The sequence below is a fragment of the Prionailurus bengalensis genome, chromosome A2, assembly GCF_016509475.1.
Source record: "Prionailurus bengalensis isolate Pbe53 chromosome A2, Fcat_Pben_1.1_paternal_pri, whole genome shotgun sequence".
NCBI classification, from domain to species: Eukaryota; Metazoa; Chordata; class Mammalia; order Carnivora; family Felidae; genus Prionailurus; species Prionailurus bengalensis.
This window is the reverse complement of record NC_057348.1, coordinates 3,639,840-3,656,495: the sequence shown is the minus strand read 5'-3', so window position 1 is coordinate 3,656,495 and position 16,656 is coordinate 3,639,840. Positions and strand designations below refer to the sequence as shown.

At 60.0% G+C, this 16,656-nt stretch overlaps 1 protein-coding gene across 2 annotated transcripts in view; it reads right to left on the bottom strand.

Moving 5' to 3' along the window:
* Positions 1 to 16,656, bottom strand: part of UHRF1 (ubiquitin like with PHD and ring finger domains 1) — a 33,124-nt gene that overhangs the window by 502 nt on the left and 15,966 nt on the right. The window contains exons 6-16 of one of the 2 annotated variants that reach the window (XM_043586261.1): positions 12,894 to 12,994; positions 12,588 to 12,774; positions 11,879 to 12,002; positions 11,557 to 11,664; positions 11,167 to 11,271; positions 10,006 to 10,112; positions 6,849 to 7,011; positions 6,632 to 6,769; positions 4,770 to 4,929; positions 4,540 to 4,694; positions 2,785 to 2,889 (exon numbers count right to left, since the gene is read on the bottom strand). In XM_043586261.1, the coding sequence (XP_043442196.1) occupies positions 2,785 to 2,889; positions 4,540 to 4,694; positions 4,770 to 4,929; positions 6,632 to 6,769; positions 6,849 to 7,011; positions 10,006 to 10,112; positions 11,167 to 11,271; positions 11,557 to 11,664; positions 11,879 to 12,002; positions 12,588 to 12,774; positions 12,894 to 12,994 (1,453 nt within the window). Of the gene's footprint in view, positions 1 to 2,784; positions 2,890 to 4,539; positions 4,930 to 6,631; positions 6,770 to 6,848; positions 7,012 to 10,005; positions 10,113 to 11,166; positions 11,272 to 11,556; positions 11,665 to 11,878; positions 12,003 to 12,587; positions 12,775 to 12,893; positions 12,995 to 16,656 lie in introns of both variants that reach the window. The other variant, XM_043586260.1, reaches the window with a different exon arrangement.

The following is a 16,656-nucleotide window of genomic DNA, read 5'->3' as shown; positions in this document are numbered from 1 at the left end:
ACCTGTCTTTTTTTTTTTTTTTTTTTTTTGAGAGCACAAGCTGGCGGGGGCAGGGGGCGGGCAGAGAGGGGGAGACAGGATCCGAAGTGGGCTCTGCACGGTCAGCACTGAGCCCGATGCTGGGCTCAAACTCACAAACGTGAGATCAGGACCTGAGCTGAAGCCAGACCCTCCCCTGCCCCGTCTTAAAATGGCACCTTCCACCTTCCGGGAATCATCTTCCACGAATGTCCTCGTGGGACACGGACCAGACAGTCCCCACCAGCACCAAGCACAGGACCCCCACGTGTAGTACGTGCTCCATAAACGTGTGCTGGTGGGGAGACAGGGAGGAAGGGAAGGAAGGATCTCTGGCCCTGAGCCAGATTTCCGTCTGGGTTCCAACTCGATTCTCAACCGAGCGACCGCTGGAGAAGAAAGCCGGGTGGGGAGAGCGGAGCAGCGGACCAGCCCGGGAGAGCCAGCCGCCCGCTCTCACAAGCGGAGCCGCCAGGCACCCGGCCGGGACCCTGCACACAGGGATGCGAGCACTGGTGGGCGTGCACCCCTGACGGATGGCGTCGGGCACCTGGGGGAAAGGACAAACTCGACACAGGAGAAAGCCTGCTGGTGCCACGGCACATCCGACCGCCGTGCGCAGCCCGTGGCTTCCCGTCTTAGTCGCAAAACTCCCGCATCCTTGCCAGTAAGGTCTACGGCCCTGATTCCGGGGACGAAAAACACGACTAAGATTCGGGTCCACGCTCAAAATTCCGGCTGTGGACTGCTGCATCGTTCACGACGGCCACAAGATGGAAACACCCCAAGCGTCCATCCGCATGCTGGGATATCATCCAGCCTCAGGGAGGAAGGACGTCCTGCCGCCTGCCGCCGCGTGGACGGACCCGGAGGACGCCGTGTGCAGTGACAGGAGCCGGACACAGAAGGACACGTCCCGCGTGACCCCACGCACAGGGGGGTCCCCAGAGGAGTCCCGTCCACAGGGACAGAGAGCGGACGGTGGGAGCCAGGGGAGGGGCAGGGGGCGGGGAGTCCGTGTTTCATGGGGAAAGAGTCTCAGTCTGGGGAGGTGGAAAATTCTGGAGATGGAGGGTGGGGGTGGCTGCATGACAGCGTGGGTGTGCCTGATGTCAGAGAGCTGTGCGCTTGGAGATGGTGAATAAGGCAAGTTTTACATGGTGGGCATTTTACGACAATAAGATAATTTTTCAATCAAGTAAAACCAAAGTCAGGGGCACCTGGGTGGCTCAGTCGGTGGACTGACTTTGTGGCTCAGGTCATGATCTCACGGTTTGTAAGTTCAGGCCCCGCCATCGAGCCCACGTTGGATCCGGGGTCTCCCCCCTCTCTGCCCCTCCCCTACTTGCTCACACGCACTCTCTCTCTCTCTAACGTCAAAGAAAACAAAATAAACCAAAATCAGATGCTAGGACGTGGGGGCCAAGGCCGCCTTCCTGTAGCACCCCTCCCCCCGCCCCCGAGGCTGAGTTCTTGCCAGGGATCAGCAGCGGGGACAGACCCACGTGCCAGCAGCCCGTCCGTCCACGGCACCCGCACCGGCTCCACGGCGAGACTCGCTGTCAGACCCCCCACCGTCCGCTCCTTCTCTGTGGCCTGACCTGGAGCCCACCGCAGCACCTGTCACCTGGAGTCTGAAGGTGTCACTCCATTCCTCTGCACCGAGTCAACTGAGGCTCAGAGGGGCCGGGTGGCTCTCCAAGGCCACACAGCTGGGAGGGGCAGAGCCTTGTTTGGGGCACACGGGGCATCTCTCCCCGGCCACACGGCTGAAGGCACCGATCGGGCCACAAGGCAGGGCAGCGGGGCCCAAGGATGGAAAAGTGAAGGGCCTGACCCGCCACACTGCTTGGCGGTCTGAGCCCCTCCCCTGGCGTGACAGCTAACACTGAGGCCTGCACGGAGATGGCCCGAAGGCGAGAAAGGAGGCCGGCAACTCAGCCAGCCAGGGCAGGGCGCTCGGGAGGCGGGGACAGCCTGTTCTCAAACTGCCTGCCCGGGCCGCACAGAAGTCCCCACCAACCGACTCTGACCAGAAGACGCGGCAGAACAACCACGCTCACCGGTGCACCCCGCCGAGCGACTCTGCCTCCGGGGGACGCTGGGTGGTGTCGGGGACAGCTGCGGCTGTCAGGACTGGGGATGCCTCGCGGAACCGAGTGGGCGGGGCCAGGGATGCCGGTAGCCCCCCCCCCCCCCAGTGCCCGGGACGCCCCCGCCCACCCTGTCTCGGCCCCTCCCAGGCTCCCCTCCTGCCCACCCTCCTAAGACGGACTACCCTCCGGGCCCACCTTCCACCCCTCGTCCCCTCGAGGCCCCCGCTGCCTGCCCATCCAGGCTCCTGCCCCTGCCGCTCTGCCTACCTGGGATGCTGCCTCCACTAGGAAGCCCTCCCTCCTGCCCGCCCTTCCCGCCCCGGACCCACAGCCGTGGTGGGGGTTGGGGGAGAATGCTCCAGGGGAGGGGGGACCAGAGAACACTCCCAAGGCAGGCAGGCGAGGGCCTGCTGGAGAGACAGGCACAGGGCCCCTATGGCTTCAGGTCACAGGGAGGTGGGTAGCGGCGGCCTAGGTCCCCGGTTTTACTCTGCGGCACGCCGGAGGCACGGGAGGATGAGGTGCAGGGCAGGGGGGTGACGGGAGCCTGGGCGCCTGGAGCACGTGGCAGCAAAGCCCCCGTGCCGGGGGTGGCGGCAGGCGCGGGGCAGTGGGAGGTCACGCCGTCCCTTCGGCAGCTTCCGGCCGGGCCCGCGGCCGCCCCTCTCACCTTGCACACGTTGTGCTGGCACACGGTCGTGATGGGGCGAAACACCAGCTCTTGGCAGCAAATGCACTGGAACGTCTCCTCCACTTTACTCAGGAACTTCTGGAACTGGAGGAAGGAGAGCGTGTGAGCCGAGCCCACCTCTGAGCGGCACGCCCACCCAGGGCGGAGGCACCTGTCGCCCGCCCCCGGTTAACACAAGAAAACAGCGGCCCCGAGAGGCCCCGAGTCCGGAGTGGGCTCGTCAGCGGCTGCTTGGGCGTCGGGGTCCACCGCTGGGGGCCACAGAAGAAGGCCTGTCAACGTGGCGCTCAGAGGCTGGGGGAGGGGGACCAAAGATGGGACAGGCGGGGCCGGGACGCCGCAGCAGAGCTGGGAGGGCGGCGGGCAGCCGGGGAGGGGCTGCCCCGGGACGCTGCAAGGAGAAAGGCGACCGGGAGGACGACACACGGCCGGCTGGGTCACGGCCCCCAAGACGCCACATCTGAATCCCAGGACTTGTGGTGTCGCCTCGTGAAGCTAATGGGACTTCGCAGACGGGGTTAAGGACGCTGAGACGGGACACTGCCCTGAGTTATCCAGGTGGCCCCACGTCATCACCAGGGTCCCTGTGAGAGGGAGGCGGAGCCCGGAGCGACGTGCGGGGCCCAAAGATGCGACACTTGCAGACGCCGGGGAAGCACGGGAAATGGGTCGGGCCCTGGAGCTTCTGGAAGGAGCCGGCCCTGCCCGCACCTGGCTTTGGCCCCTAGGCACTCATCCGGGCTTCTGCCCTCCAGAACTGCGAGAGAACGGGGGTTTGTGTTGCCGTGAGCTCCCAAGTCCGTGGTCATTCGTCACGGCTGCCACAGGAGTCCTGAGCAGGAGCACTGCGGGGGAAGGTCCTCGCGGCCGAGGGACCGTGAGGGCGAAGGCCCCGAGACAGGATGACCGGGACCAAGAGCCGGGGCGGCTCAGTCGGTGAAACACCTGGCGCCCGCTCACAATCTCACGGTTCGTGAGCTCAACCCCCACATCGAGCTCTGCACTGACAGCGTGCAGCCTGCGTGGGACTCTCTCTTTCACGGTCTCCCTGTCCTTCGTCTGCTCGCTCGCTCTCTCCCCAAACAAAGAAACTCAAAAAAGCAAAACAAACGAAAAGAGGACATCAGAGGCGACAGGCAGGGCCTGAGCATACATAATGGACTCCGGAGAGCGAGGCACAGGCCGCGGTCAGGGGCCACCGGGCTGCTCACTTTCAGTGACCCGTCCATGTCATCTGCTACACTCGGAGCAGGAGGACCGAAAAAAGACAGGCCTGGTTTGGCGGTTCCTTAGAAAGCCGAGCACAGACTGACCGGACAATCTGGCGCCTGGGACTACGCCCGAGAGGGGAAAGCTGGGGGCGTATTTGCTTTGCACTGCTGTGTGCGGGGACAGAAGCCAGACACAGAAAGAACGTCCCGCGTGACCCCACGCACAGGGGGTCCCTAGAGGAATCCCGTCCACAGAGACAGAGAGTAGATGGTGGGAGCCGGGGCGGGGGAGTCAGCACTTCATGGGAACAGAGGCTCAGTCTGGGGAGATGGAAAGTTCTGGAGACGGGTGGCGGGGGCGGCTGCACGACAGCGTGCGTGTGCCTGAGGCCGCTGAGCCGTGCGCTGAACGCGGTGATGCTGCTGAACTATCTCTACCCGTCGCGTAAACAAGGGCGAGGGGAGAGGCCGCCCAGGCCGGGCGAGCGGGAGGGCGGTGGGGGCGGGGGCGGGGGGCGCTCACCGGCCCGTCTTTGAGCGACTTCAGGATCTCGCTCCACAGCTTAGTGTTGTTCTCGTCCTCCTTGATGAGGCTGCTCTGCTGGGCCGTGAGGCTATAGGGCTCCACCTTGCTTTTCTTAGGTGTCCCTCGCGGGGACCCAGTGCCAGTCTTGCCCCCTGCCGGGACAGAGCGGAGTGGGCGAGGGCGGGCGGCTGAGCGCGCACGTGGGCGCCGCCCGCAGAGACACCTACCTCCGGACTGGCACTTCCGCTTGCCCTTGCCCTTCTTGGGGGAGGTGAAGCCCCCCTCCTCGTCCTCGTCCTCGTCCTCGTCCTCCTCCTTGGCCTCCCTCTTGCTGTTCTCCTTCTCCTTCTCCCTCCTGGCCCGGGCCTCCAGGTAGCCTTCCGGGTACTGCAAAGGGTCAAGTCGGGCGGTGAGAAGCACAGGGTCCGGGGACCGGGCGCCGCCTCGGCCGGCGCCCTTTCTGCCACCTCACCCCATCGACATTCCGTCCCCGGTCCCCGCTCTGGCCTCCAAGCCTCGGACTCCCTCTCCCGGCTCAGCCTCCAGGGAGCCTCGGGCAAACGCACCCCCAACTGTGCAACTTCTCAGGAGTAAGAGGGCTGAGGGAGCAGCGTGGCCCTGACGGGGTGGAGGGGAAGCGGTCGGACGAGGGGACGCCTGGAAAACGCTGCGCAGCAGCTCCAGCAAGTGAGCGTCTAATTATCACCCTCGCTATTTACTCTTGTTAAATGTTTATTTCTTTTTGAGGGAGAGAGAGAGAGAGAGAGAGCGAGAGCGCGTGCAAGCAAGTGGGAGAGGGACAAAGAGAGAGAGCACACACGAGCAAGCGGGGGAGGGGCAGAGCAAGGGAGGATTCAAAGCAGGCTCCGCACTGAGGACGCGGGGCTCGAACCCAAGAACCGTGGGATAATGACCCGAACAGAAGTTGGACGCTCGGCCAGCTGAGCCACCCAGGCACCCCTATTTCATTCAGAGGTGGGCAAACTCCTCCCCTCCCCAGGCGCCAGGCAGGATTTCTGCCTTCGGAGCCCCGCTGAGGCCCCGGAACGAAAGGGGGCGCCCCGGGAGAACTTCACTTACAAAGAAGTGGCCTCAAGGCCCTTGCTCGCCAACCCAATTTAGAGGAGTCTGGGGCTCCTCTGGGGTCTGACAGGCATTACTGAGTTAGAACCCCATCTCCGAGGCACCTCCAGTCCTGTGGGACTTTCTGGGGTTTCGTCAAGAGATTGACAAGCTTCTTTAGGAACACAATCGTTAAGTCGTGAATATTCCGGGAGCTGGTGTTCCCGTCGTCCCCTGGCTGTTTCCCTCTCCCGTTCCTTAGCCTCTGAAATTCTCCGAGGTACAAACGTCATGTTCAGAAGACGACTCTTTGGTGACCCTCGGCGGGGGGGGGGGGGGGGGGGGGGGTGGTATCTGATTCTCAGTGGCAATTAAGATTCCTTAAATAGTCCCACACCGACTTATCAGCTGTAGAGACTCGCCGTAATGAACAGAAAAGCCATAATTATGGTGCAGCAAAGGCGCGCCCCGCACCGGGTGAGCCCTGGGAGATGGGATCAGGAGGTGGGCGCCCCGGCTGCTGGGCGGAGGTGAGCGAGTGCTCGGAGGGCGTACCCCTCCCCACGTCACACCGGTTTTGTGGGTTTGCCTGGAGGCGCCGTGGAGCCTGGCGAAAAGGAGGAAACCGGATTCCGCGCGGATTTCACACAAACCCCTCCCGGAACACAGCTCTCACAAGGAAGTGTGGTTCTCCACCCCCGAACCACGAACACAAACACCACCCGCCCACCCCCAAAATCCACGGGCTGAACGATCCAAAGGGTACAGCCCGCGAGGTGCAACCAGGTGCCCAGAAATCACTTAAGATCACAGGAACCTGGGGGAGCTTCCGGCCGGGAAGGCAGGCCCCCCCTGGCCGGGCCCTCGCCGCCCAAACCTCCCTGAGGCAGGCTCTGCCCCGATCCCCAGCGACCGGCCGGGAAGGCGAGGCGCGTCGCGGGGCAGCTCCTGGCTCCGCGGGCATTAGGCCCGAGGAGCCCAGAGCGGGGCTCCCAGGCGAGAGACGGCGGGCCCGGCCTGGACGCACCTGCATGGTCAGCCCCAGCTTCTTGATCCGGTCCTTCCCCTCCTTCGTCCAGGGACCGGGCTCCGCATCGTCCCGCCGGAGCAGGTAGCGCCACACCAGGAAGCCGGACTTGCCCTTCTCCGGCCAGTACCTCACGACCTGCGGGAAGCGGCCGGCGTCGGCAACGTGGGGGGTCTGGGGCCGCACGGGGCCGGCGGGGGCAGGCAGGGCCACTCACCTTGTAGATGCCGTCGTACCGGTTGCCCTCGGCGGGGGCGTACTTGCTGTGCTTGCGACCCTTGACATTCCGCACGACCCGCACCGGCTTCCCCGACCGCCAGTCCTTGGCCTCGGCCCCTTTGCGGTCGTTGATGGGGGCACTGCAGTTCAGGGCCAGCGCCCTGTGGGGAGAGCGAGGCCCCGTGAGGGAGAGGCCGGCCGGCGCCCCCCCCCGGAAGAGAGGCTCACGCTCTCGCCGCTAGGGCGCGGGCCTGACCTTCTCTGGAAAGAGGGTGTGGCAGACGGGGGTCAGGTTCAAAAGAGATCAGAGCGGGCTAGTGTGGCCCTGACTGTCCTTATGGGAAAAGGGTACGGGGGGGGGGGGGGGGTCTGGGGGGCTCAGTCGGTTCAGCATCTGACTCTTGGTCTCGGCTCAGATCATGAACGATCTCGTGGTTCGCGAGGTCGAGCCCCGGGTCCGGCTCTGGGCTGAGCGTGCAGAGCCCCACTTGGGATTCGGTCTCTCTCTGTCTCTCTGCCCCTCCCCCGCTTGCTGTCTCTCTCAAAATAAGTTTTAAAAGCTTTAAAAACATTAGTTGAAAAAAAAAAAAAGGAAAAAGGAAAGGAGGCACAGCACCCGGGGGAGAAGCCCACGTGAAGGAGGCAAAGGCTGGAGGGACGCACCCACGAGCCACGGGACGCCAGAGACCGCCGGCGGCTGCCAGCAGCTGGAAGAGGCCGGGGTTGGGGGGGGGGATGCTCCCCCACAGGCTTCACAGGAAGCACGGCCCCGCCGACCCCGGGATTTCAGGGTCTGGGCTCCAGAATTACACAAGAATGAATTCCTGTTGTTTTATGAACCGCCCACTTGTGGCGTTTTATGACAAGAGGAGCCACAGGACACGAACACACCACGAGGAGGTGTGCGAAGCCACGCGGGGCGTCCCACCGAGGGGCACAGGCCCCGGGACAGGCAGACCGGGGGTCAGGCTCAGCACGGACGACTGGCAGCGTCTTCGTGGCTCAGAAGGAGAGACGAGACATGGACACACGCTTCCTGAGGATGACTACAGACACGTGGGTCCAGCTCTCGTCCCGAAAGTGAGCTCAGGGCAGTCCCCACATCGTCCAGGCTTTCCTGAACACGGGCCCCCAACAACCACTGAACCTAAGATACTCCACTAGACAAATAACTGTGTAACAAAGCATGCCACCACCACCACCCCCACCCCACCCCCGGTATTTAGTTACTTCTTCTGCGATTTTGTTTATTTACTTAAGATTTATTTATCTGAGAGAGAGAGGGAGAGGGGGAGAAACCGCACACGCACGAGCAGGGGAGGGACAGAGAGGATCCCCAGCAGGCTCCGCATCACCAGCGCAGAGCCCGACTCGGAGCTCGAACCCACCAACCTCGAGATCGTGACCTGAGCTGAAGTTGGATGCTTCATCGAATGAGCCACCCAGGCCCCCTGAATTCTGCGATTTTAGACAACGGTATGATAAATATCACTACGTACAGAGGTGCGGGGGGGAGGGGAGGGGCTCAGTCGGCTAGGTATCTTGACTCTTGATTTCGGCTTAGGTCATGATCTTGCGGTTCGTGAATTCAAGCCCCACATCGGGCTCTGCACTGACATCACGGAGCCTGCTTGGAGTTCTGTCTCCCCCTCTCCACCCCATCCCCACTCATGCACGCGTGCACGCTCTCTCTCCCCAAAAAATAAAACTTTAAAAACAAAATTTTAAAAATATACACAGGTCACTACACGTAAGATTTTCATGCTCTCGTGTCTCACAGACACACTTCCAAAGAAGAATTACAGGGTCACGGATAAGGACGTTTTCAAGGCTCTCTATACATACAGATAACTTTCCGAGAAGGTGGCACCCACCTGTGTTTCTTTTTTCTTTTATTTTTGAGAGAGCGCAAGTGAGCGAGGGGCAGAGAGAGAGACAGAGAGAGAGGGAGGGAAGGAGAATCCCAAAGCAGGGCTTAAGTTCACCCAATATGGGGCTCGAACTCACGAACCCTGAGACCATGACCTGAGCCAAAGTCAGATGCTTAACCAACAGAGCCACCCCAGGCGCCCCCGCATCTGTATTTCTACCAACGGTGGAACACTAGTCTCGGTCTTGACATTTCTCAACATTTTAGAGGTTTTGGCCAATTTTACAGGGGAAAAAAACAGGAGTTTACCATCGCTTCAATCTGTATTCTCTGATTACCAACACGGAGTAAGTTTTCGCGGTCATTAAGGATGTGCGTTTCCTTTGTGAACGATCTGTGTGTCTTTTGCTATTCCCTATTAGTTGTTCTTATTGATCTGCAACAGCTCTTTATATACGAGAACACAGCCATCACGTGCCATGTCCGTAGCAGACTTGTCCCCCAAATAGTCATCTGCCTTTTCGTTCTAGGTATGGGTTTTATTGATGCAATGTGTAACACTTAGCTCATCGCATCTCTTGTCACTTTCTCGGTTTCATGACGCTTTTTGTGCTTATAAAATCCGTTGCCAATCTGCAGTGCGGGGTCGGCAATCACTGGCCCGCCACTTGGTTTTGCAAATAAAGTTTTGCTGACACACAACCGTGCTTATTCATTTACATGGGCTCTGAGGCTGCTTTTGTGCCACGATGGCAGCACTGAATGGTTACAACAGAGACCATGCGGCCCACAAAGCCAAAAATATCCATAATCTGGCCTCTTAGGGAAAAAGTCTGCTTTAACACATCTGAAGGACTTTAGCAAAGGAACGTAAAAAAAAATGGATGTTCGTCATCCCTACGTTCTACCACTATTTCTTTTTTTTAAATGGCAGACTTTTTTTAATGTTTGTTTACTTTTGAGAGAGAGAGAGAGAGAGAGAGAGCACACGTGAGCAGGGGAGGGGCAGAGAGAGAGGGAGACAGGACCCGAAGCAGGCTCTGTGCTGACAGCACAGAGCCCGGCTGAGGTGGGGCTAGAACTCATGAACCGCGAGATCATGACCTGAGCTGAGGTTGGACGCTTAACCCACTGAGCCACCCAGGCGCCCCTCCACCGCACTCTTAATGGGACCCTAACTTCCTGGACAGGACACCCCAAAACAGAACCCCACCCCTGTGCAGCTGCCACAGGACGAGGCGGAGGCACGGCTGGAGAAGAAATAAGAAAACCCGCTTCGGCAAACCTGTTGGTGTTGGTGAGCTTCTGATCACAAGACTGCTCCGCGGTCCGCTTGTTGCCAGAAAGATCTCGACCACCGCTGCCCGTGTACGTGAAAGAATTCCCGTGGTCCTGAAACAGAGAAGGACAGGCTGAGCCCTCCACACACAGGAGCACAGACTCCACCGAAAACAAACCCACACACGCCCGTCAGGCTGTCAACGGAGACACAGAACGTGACAAGTGCAGACAAGGACGTGGACAAATCGGGACGCCGTGAGGGACAAGTAAGAATGCAAACTGGCACAGCCACGATGGAGAATGGTACGAAGGTTCCTTGAAAAGTTAAAAACAGGGGCGCCTGGGTGGCGCAGTCGGTTGGGCGTCCGACTTCAGCCAGGTCACGATCTCGCGGTCCGTGAGTTCGAGCCCCGCGTCGGGCTCTGGGCTGATGGCTCAGAGCCTGGAGCCTGCTTCCGATTCTGTGTCTCCCTCTCTCTCTGCCCCTCCCCCGTTCATGCTCTGTCTCTCTCTGTCCCAAAAATAAATAAAAACGTGGAAAAAAAAAAATTAAAAAAAAAAAAAAAAAAAAAAAGAAAAGTTAAAAACAAAACTGCCATACGAGGCGGCAGGTCCCACTTCTGGGTCTACACCCCAAAGAATTGAAAACGGGGCCTTGAGAAGGTGTTTGCACACTCACGCTCAGGGAAGCATGCTCCAAGATAGCTAAACGTGCAAACAACCCCGGCGTCCATTGGTGGATGAAGGATTAACAGTGTGTCCATCGACACGCCGGAATATGACCCAGCCTCAGGAAGGAAGGACGTCCTGCCGCCTGCCACCGCGTGGACGGACCTGGAGGACACCGTGCGCAGTGACAGGAGCCAGACAGAGAAGGACACGTCCCGCGTGACCCCACGCACAGGGGGTCCCCAGAGGAGTCCCATCCACAGAGTCAGAGAGTGGATGGTGGGAGCCAGGGGTGGGGAGTCCGTGCTTCATGGGGACAGAGTCCCAGATTAGGACACGGAAGGATCTGGAGACAGATGGCAGGGGCGGCTGTAGAAAAGCGAGCGTGTGCCTGATGCCGCTGAGCTGTGCGCTTAGAGATGGTGACGATGACGAATTTTATGTGCATTTCCCACAGTTTTGTTTTATAACTCCAGACCGTCTCCCCCCCACTCACCACGTCATCCTCGTATCCGCCGGCCAGGACCAGGGAGTAAGCCCCGTCGTTGCTCCGGCCGTGGATGCCCGCCACGTGAGGTCGATGGACCCCCGACTCGCTGACCTACAACGATCACCGAGAAATAAGTAGAGCCCTCGGGACTGGCTGCGACAGAGACAGTCAACCCCACCGCCCTGGCTCCCTCCCACTTTCGAAGCCAGCGGCGAGACTCTTCTGCCAAAGGCGTCATCACCCCTGTTAGGAGAGCCCCTCCCCCAGACACCCCGAGTCTGAGCCACACCCTGGAAGGAACAGGCCTGAAGCCCAGCCCTGCCGCCTTCCCTCGGGGTGGCCCTCGCCCAGGGGCGGGGGCCTCTGAGGCCCCAGAGCCCAGGAAGTCGGGGGTACCTGGACTCTGAACCTCCACATGGTGCCCACGGGGATCCCCGGGATGGGTCCGTAGTGGTTGGACGGGACGATGGTGCACTCCTTGGTACGGCCCACGCACGCCATGCCCTGTCCGTCCGGAAAGAGAGGCAAGAGCAGTTTGAGCGCTGGCGGGCCAGAAAGGGCGGCAGGGGGCGGGGCGCGGGGCGCGGGGCCGGGGCGCGGGGGCGGGGCCGGGGCGCGGGGGCGGGGCCGGGGCGCGGGGGCGGGGCCGGGGCGCGGGGGCGGGGCCGGGGGGCGGGGGCGGGGCCGGGGGGCGGGGGCGGGGCCGGGGCCGCCTCACCTTGCCCCAGTCCCGCTGGGAGGAGGACGTGGCCGATGCCATCTTCGCCTTCTTCTTGCTCTCTTTCAGCTTCTCCCCGGCCAGCACCACCTCGCTGGCGTCGTTCCGACACTCGGGGCAATACCTGCGACGGCAGGGGCGTCACCTCCGGCCCGCGCCCGGCCCCTCCCTCGGGCCCCACACCGCAGACACGCCGGCTCCCCGACTCCCTGCCGTCCTGCGCTGGGGGAGGGGGGGCGTTTCCATTTCGATGGACGCCGGCGCGTTTAACGAGAAGCCCAGCTCACGCGCAGCGAGCGACCCCACCGGGCAGGGCAGGGCAGGGCGGGAACGTTCCCCTCGCCCCGGGACGTTCTACTGGACCGCAGACGCTCGTCCCTCCCCCACGGGAATTCCCGGGGCCTCCCGACGAGGTCGGCAAATCCGGCTGGGATTCGGGACACACACGGGGACGCTCGACGGGCACCTGCTCGCGGCCGCGGACTCGGTTTCCCCACCCCGGCGAGGGCGAGGTGTGCGAACGACAGCCACGAGGCGCGGCGGCAACGAGCCCGAACAGGTTGGGGGGGGGGGGGTCCCCGGCCCGGAGCCGAGCCCGTCGCCACCGCCCACCGCCCCGTCCACGTCGACGCGAGCGTGGTGGCCGAGAGGCCGCGCTTCAGACGTGCCGTGACACCGGCCCCCCCCGAGCCCCGGCCCGCCCGCTCACCACTCGTCCTCCTTGGGGATGCTGCTGAGGGGCGGGCGCAGGCAGTAGGTGTGGAAGGCCATGTCGCACTCGTCGCACATGAGCTGCTTGTCCGGGTCCTGCTTGCCCCCGCACAGGTGGCAGGCGCACACGCGGCAGGCCTTGTTCTCGTCGTCTCTGCAGTGCCTGCAGGAGGGCCCGCTCTTCCCTGCGCACGGGACGGCGGGCTCAGCGCGGGCGGCGCCAGCCGGGCACGGTCGGGACGGGAGCCGCCCCCCCACCCCACGCCCGACGCGGAACACACGGTGGGGCGGGACCCGAACGCACTTCTCATCGGGTTTTCCACCACGGGGCTCCCCTCGCCCGGGCGCTCGATCTTGAACACCTCGTCCACGAAGATGATCCGACAGTCATTGAGAGAATCGTCCCTGTGACGCAGAAGCCGTTAGTTAGACCGTTCCAGCTGGCCGACCCGCCCCGGGGGCCTCGGCGGGGACCCTGCCACCTCACGCGGCTCGCAGAGCGCACGGGCAGCTCCGGTCCGAATGCTACGGGGGCCGCGAGCGCCCACGGAGCTCCTCCCCTCGCCAGGTCAAGTCCCACCGGCTCAGAAACCAGACGAAAACGACACGCACACCGGGGTTTCACCACGTGATGCGTCTGAGAGAATAGTGTCTAACCTTGCGGCAGGCAAGACCGATGGAATTAGGCATACAAAACCTACAGGTAAAGTCTGATTCGATTTCCTGGTCTCACACTACGAAAACTCTGATAGCTTAAAGGGACCCCCAGTGAGGGGCGCCAGGGTGGTTTAGTTAAGTGTCTGGCTCTTTTATTTTTTTTCCAGAGACAGAGCAGGAGCAGGGGAGGGGCAGAGAGAGAGGGAGACACAGAATCCGTAGCGGGCTCCAGGCTCCGAGCTGTCGGCACAGAGCCCGAGGCGGGGCTCAAACCCACAAGCTGTGAGATCACGACCTGAGCCGAAGTCGGACGCTCCACCGACCGAGCCCCCCAGGCGCCCCCAAGCGTCCCAGTCTGGATTCCAGCTCATGTCATAATCTCACGGTTCTCGAGATCAAACCTCGGCCTCCACGCTCAAAATGAAACAGACATTTAAAAGAAAACAATGCCCTCCAGGCATCAATCCAACAACTCCATCAACAACGTCCCCAATGGCAACCGAATGTGGTCACCAACATGGGCCACCTGTGGAATTCTATGTTTGCTAACAACCATCCTGGAAAAGTAAAAACGGATGGAACTCGGGGTGCCTGGGGCCTCAGTTGGTTAAGCATCTGACTTTGGCTCAGGTCAGGAGCCTGTGGTTCATGAGTTCAAGCCCTGCATCCGGCTCGACAGTACAGAGCCTGCTTGGGATTCTCTCTCTCCCTCTCTCTCTGCCCCTCCCCCACTTGCACTCTTTCTCTCAAAATAATGAATATATAAGCTTTAAACAACAACAACAACAACAACAACAACGAACCGGGGGCATCTTGGTGGCTCAGTTGGTTGAGCGTCCAACTTCGGCTCAGGTCATGATCTCGTGGTTCACGAGTTCAAGCCCCACATTGGGCTCCATGCCGACAGCTCAGAGCTGGAGTCTGCTTTGGATTCTGTCTCCCTCTCTCCGCCCCTCCCCCGCTCATGCTCTGTCTCTCTCTCAAAAATAAATAAACATTAAAAACAAAAAAAAAAAAGCAAGGGGCGCCTGGGTGGCTCAGTCGGTTGAGCATCTGACTTTGGTTCAGGGCATGATCTCTCTATTCGTGGGTTCAAGCCCCACGTCAGGCTCTGTGCTGACAGATCGGAGCCTGGAGCTGCTTCAGATTCTGTGTCTCCCTCTCTGTCCTTCCCCTGCTCGTACTGTCTCTCTCTGTCTCTCAAAAAACGAATAAATCTTAAAAAAAAAAAAAAACTTTTTTTTTTTAAAGCAACGGAATTGATGGGAATGCGTTCCATGTAACCCAGCGTACACAGAATATTATTTCAACCCGTGAGGACCGTTACGGCACTGTTAACAAGCTACTTGGTGTTCTTTTCCAGCACAAAGCCCAGTGTGTGTCTCACACTCCCGGCACGTCTCAGCTCGTGCTGGCCACGTTTTGGTGCTCGACAGCACGAGTGGCCACAGCCACGGCCCTGGGCCACATAGGCCCAGGTCGCCCCACCAGTTCACAGGAAGCCCGGGGGAAAAGGCGCGTAGGAGGTGGCGCTGGCAGATGCGCAAGGCAAAACCCCACTGCGGGGATGCTTTGGCACAAACAACCCGGCTTCTGCAACAGAGAGCCCGGCCAGGAAAGGGGGACAGCAAAGGACAGGAGACTGAAAGGGAACAGCAGCTTGAACGATACATGGCAACCTAACTGAAGCCCGTGCACGTTACACAGATCCCGACCAAATGGATGGCCGAGGAAAAAAAGGTGAGATAAGTGGAAGACGAACCAACGACCGAACACGTTACTCAGAAATTAGGACCGGGGCGCCCGGCTGGCTCAGGCAGTGGAGCATGTGACCCTCGATCTTGGGGTCGTGGGCTCGAGCCCCGCATTAGGCATAGAGGCCACTTAACGTGAATCAGTTAAAACGTGAAAAAAACTTGCGATTCATCTTTGCGTTGTGATGATACTATTACAACTAAGTTTCTTAGGAAGAGTCACCTTACGGAAGTAACCCGCAAGAGACGCGTGGATGCGACGGCTCAACGCCTGGGCGTTACCTCACTACGCTGGGGGCAGTGGCATTGTCAGAGGAAGGTAAGTGACAAGAATCCATTGCTAGTGGACACGCCCTTGCAGGAAGGCGAAGGAAGTTCCTCCGACAGGTAGGATATTATACAGGAAGGCATCTGAGGAACACAAGGAGGAGAGAAAAACAGAAAGGGCACAAGCGTGGGCACATACGACAGATTAGCCTCCGTGCGCGTCCTCAAGGCCATAGGGGAGGACTGAAACACAGATCCCGACACCGTCCGCTTCTCGGGGACTGTGAAGGGACAGAAACGAAGACAGGTTTCTACTCTTCACCCCAAGTGGCAAAAGTGACCACCAGTATGTCACGTGTTTACCGTGAAATCCAGAGAAACCACTAGGAAAACCACGCGCAGCGATACACTCGGGAGACCACACGCAAATCTGCACAGAATCCTGTAACACGTTTTAAGTGACCCACGGGAAACGGAGGAGACAGAGGGAACAAAGTCCCGGCACAGCATGATTACCGGAAGCGTGAACGGTCTAAACGTGCCAATCAAGAGGCAAGATGGCAAAATGGACTAAAGAACAACCCAGTTGCATCCTGTGTATGGGAACGTCGCTTCCAATTCAACCACATCGGTTGGAAAGTCAAAGGGAAGAAAAGGACACAGCATGCAAATGGTAACTCGCAAAAGCCAAGCAGGTATGTCATACCCTCCGCGCGGAGCCAGGAAAACTAACACAACGGAAAGATCTTTGACCAGGAGGACGGAACTGCCCTAAAGGTGTGTGCACCAGACAAGAGCCTCCCAACTGTGCAAGAGAGGCAGACACGCCCCACAGGGAGAGCAGGCCTTCGGGCCCTCTGGTCGCGGGGCCGCACGGGGCACCTGACGGAGAACCAGACAGACAAGCAGCAAGGATCAGTAGTGAGCACCACCAGAGAACAGACTCTCACAGAGTTAAGCACGACATTCTGCCCACCAACAGAATATACTTTTTTTTAAGGAACCCCAGAATATTCACCAAGTTAGACTCTCCCTAGCAGGGGCCATAAAACAAACCTCAACATACTTGGAAGTGAAATCACACAGAGTATGTTCTCTGACCACAATAAAGTCCGGTTAGAAATCAGCAACAGAAGGACAGCTCCAAAGTCTCTGAATACCTGGGAGTGAAACTCAATACTTCTAAAGAAGCCAGGAGCCAAAGGGGGAGTCTCAAAGGAAATTAAAAAAAAAAAAAATTGAACGGTGAAGAAAAAGAAAAAATACAACATAGCAAAATATGTGGAAAGCAGTTAAGGCAGTGCTCAGAGGGAAACGTATAGCGCTGAGTGCTGATGTTAGGAAAGAAAACGGCTCAGATCAATAGTGTAAGTTGCTACCTCAAGAAAC